The sequence below is a fragment of the Scardinius erythrophthalmus genome, assembly GCF_964197995.2.
Source record: "Scardinius erythrophthalmus genome assembly, chromosome: 2".
NCBI lineage: Eukaryota > Metazoa > Chordata > Actinopteri > Cypriniformes > Leuciscidae > Scardinius > Scardinius erythrophthalmus.
This window is the reverse complement of record NC_138222.1, coordinates 240,045-243,753: the sequence shown is the minus strand read 5'-3', so window position 1 is coordinate 243,753 and position 3,709 is coordinate 240,045. Positions and strand designations below refer to the sequence as shown.

Here is a 3,709-nt window from a genome sequence, read left to right as displayed (position 1 = left end):
TGGTGCTGTTCAAAAACCCCAGAGACAATACACAAATTAATGTATTAGCACGCCAAATGTACCCCCGAAACACGAAATTTTTTATGGAGTGTTATGAAAATGCGACCAGCATGCCTTTCGGGTACCTTTTGATGGACTTTAAAGCAAAAACACCAGAGCAGTACCGTCTCAGAACAGACATTCTGTCACAATATCCAGTTGTGTACGTTCAGAAAAGAAAACATTGACATTGTTAGACGGAATTTGAAAATGTCTGCAAGACTTTTAAGAAACCTGCCTCTTTTAAAACTGTTATTAAAAGCTACACCTAAACAAAGACGTGTTATTTTAGAGGCTGCTGCAGACGAACTCATTGTGACGTTGTGCGAAGTAGCTCTTAACGTAGTCCATGGAAATATTCCACTATCACCACAACAATATCAGAAACTAAAGAGAAAAAGAAACGAGATCAAAATTGTTGCAGATAAAAAGGTTGGCGTTAGACATAAAAGACGGTTAATCAATCAACAAGGCGGATTTCTATTACCTTTGTTAAGCGTTGCAATTCCCTTTATAACCAGTTTAATTACATCTAAATAAGCTGGTGATGGAGTATGCCGAGAAGATGTTTTTAATCCCGCAACTCCAGTTGGATAAACTGAAATCCTCTAACACCCGCGAGTCTATACATCATGTTGTGGAGAACGATTTGGATACGACTATAAGAAATATATTGCAAAGGTCTGACATAGATCACCACGAAAAAGCTAAGATGTACACCACTGTTTTACAGAGGTTTTTAACACTCGCTAGACTGGGGGATAGGGAATCTTCCACATTAACATTAAGTCTTCCACAGCCTGACAGCCTTGTAAAAGAAGGTCCACAACCAACAGACAGCGTTACAGCCCACGATGGTTTAGATGATTTTGCAGATGAGGTTTTAAAAAATATTCCACAGAGGGGCGTGAAAAATGTCTGTTACATTTTAGATAAAATGTCTAAAACTAAAGATATTACGTCGTGGACTGAGTCGGGGGAGTTTGTGTTCAAAGGCAGAACAATCCCTGGTTCATCCCTGCTTGACCTTGTTAAAAGCATCACTGCTCCGCATAAGATTGCTGATGAGCGGAGACCAGGCGGATGGCACGAGTTTCTGGAGGCTTTTGCTAATTTAAATCTGCCATACTCTGTGGTACCAAACCAGTATGTCAGACAAGCAATTAACTCATTCAAAACCAAATCGACCCCTACTGTAGCCGATTTACCTAAGAAGAGTAAAAAACGGAAAGTGCATCTGAGCACACCGATACATTCAAAACATCCAGAAGACATCTTGTTCAATTCACCCAGTCTAGACCAGAGTCGATGGTTAAGTTTTTAATCCCCCAGTTTGTGTGTAGCCTATTGCGTTCTCTGTTTTTTTTTTGTTGTTGTTGTTGTTTTGTTTTGAGAACTTATGTGTTATGAATTACATGTATTGTTGAATATGTAGTGTGTATGTGTAATAAAAAAGACTTTAAAGAAATGTCTGTTTCTCGAGTATCTTTATTTAAAGATATTAAGCATGATACATGTACATTGCACCCAATTGCACACACTGAATACATTTGAAAACATTGTCATTACATGGAACATGTTTTAGTTTTTTCACAAATGTTGACACCATTTTATCATTTTTAATTAAATCATTGGTATACAATTTCAACACATAATCATAATCATATCCCTTTGACATGTGGTAGAGAAAGAACACACAGTGTTGACCACACATGTCTGATGAAAAATCTTGGACTTGCACAGTGGAATGTAGTACTTTACTAGAATTGTGATTTAAAAAGTCTTTGATAACAGGGTGAAAGCCTTGGTAATCTGGTTTATTACCAAAACTATCGAAAAAACAACCTACTCTATCAGCATTTATGTAGATTGCCAACCAATGTTGGCCTGGGAGTCCTGATGGATCTGTATTGATTAAAACCATTGATGGTAATGTTCTTAAAGGGGTTTTCGGTAGATAGTCACACGGTAGTACTCCAAGAAAATAAGTATTGCACGAAATCTTATCCATGACACCCGTAAGTTGTACTGTGTTCATTTTAACGCCTTAATAGTAATCAACAAGTACCTGTCGTCGTTTTGACACTTCAATTATGCTGTCAAATAATGCGTAAACAATTAAGTTAACAGTCTGTGGTAGTGGTTGTCTAAAGCGCGCTTCTAGTCTTATATTGCCGCTTTTGATAAGTGATACATGCTGGCTGCACTCCTCGTCTGGTGTAAAATTGAACGAGTAGAGTGTATAACCATGCAGAAAATCCTCCCTATCGATACTCAGAGCCTGGTTTTTAAGATGCTTTCCTGAAGCCAGCACCAACTGGTAAAACTCCCGCACTGCAGAACCATTTTCATATTCAGGCTGTAGAGGCTTCGAGGGGTATTGTTGACCATCCAGATAAATAGCTAAAAATTCTAAATCGTAGTTTTTAAAGGCAAAAGGGTTTTTATTATATGCCCCGACAAATGCATCATTATCAACCATCGCTAGAACCAGAGATTTTGGTAAATGCCCTAAGAATAAGTTCTCTTGATTACAGACCCGGGAGCCGGCTGGTAATGAAAAGCTTTTCAAACACACCCTGTCGATGGGATACTTGGCTGTGGTTGAGAGTAGGGCTTGCGCATGACCCAGTCTCACAGCTGGTGACACTGTCACTTTTTTCACAAATAGCGACGCTGTCTGGATGTTCAGTTTGTAGGCTCTGTCATTGCTCCTCATCAGACAGAACTCGTCTTTACCCCTTGTCATTCTAATTTTAAGGTCCAATCCATTGAGTAAAAGTTTATCTTGAAAGAAGATGTCACTGTGAACTGGCGCAAGTAGTTCGACCACGTTACTAGCGTTGGTGAAGGCTGCTCTCTTTGTCAGACCGCTATTTTCTCCGGCGGGGTCCGACACATCCATATGCCCCGCCTTGTCTTTGTAAAAGAGTCCCGCTGAGAAAAGTGTTTCAAGGGTGTCTTTACCATAATTAGTAAGACACTCTATCATACAGCGGTATGGGTATGTGCTAGAACTCTGTGAAATGAGTCGATCTCCAAGTGATACGTCCACTTGTGAAAAAATTGTGGCTCCCGGATAGTTAACAAGCCCCACGGGATCTCCGTCTGCAATATCCGTTCCATCTGCATAAGTGATTTTGACACGCATAAACAACAATGTGTTGTTTAGATCCACGTAATCCTCTCCATTCCCCGCAATAAAAAATTCCAGAGGGGATGTGTCAGATATTGCTGATAATGGTGGTATTTCTATATAAGTGTTTTTTTCAATAGCGGTTTGAGTCAGTGGTACAGTAAACAGATCCAGTTCGGTTTTTAAACACTCTTCTGACATGTTGTGAAGTAACGCCATGATCTAAAATATTGTTTTAACAGAACTCCTTGATCTTTTTGAAGCACTGCTCTTAGCTGTCTCCTTGCGCTTGCGTTTTACAACTGATGTTTTCTTGGGGGGCTGTTTTGTTTTCTTCTGCTTCTGGCCACTCCTCCGCACACCCGGAGGCCTAGGTACGCTTCTGCGTGCCATCACCATCAACCCGGATCCGTCTTGAGTATTGTGATTGTTATTAAAAGATCGTGATAACGTATTACTAACAACGTCACTTAGTATGTTTTTCGCGGCTGATTTAAGATGTGGCTTGGCTATACTAAATCCTCGTCTTAGTAG

At 39.9% G+C, this 3,709-nt stretch overlaps 1 protein-coding gene across 1 annotated transcript; it reads right to left on the bottom strand.

The window, feature by feature from the left end:
• Nucleotides 1-376: 376 nt before the first annotated feature.
• On the bottom strand, nucleotides 377-3,394 carry LOC308685963 (uncharacterized protein F54H12.2-like; the record flags this gene model as incomplete). Its single annotated transcript, XM_081358128.1, has 2 exons — nucleotides 377-426; nucleotides 2,287-3,394. 2 exons carry the CDS (start codon nucleotides 3,392-3,394, stop codon nucleotides 377-379), a joined length of 1,158 nt encoding a protein of 385 aa, XP_081214254.1.
• Between the last annotated feature and the right edge of the window lie 315 nt (nucleotides 3,395-3,709).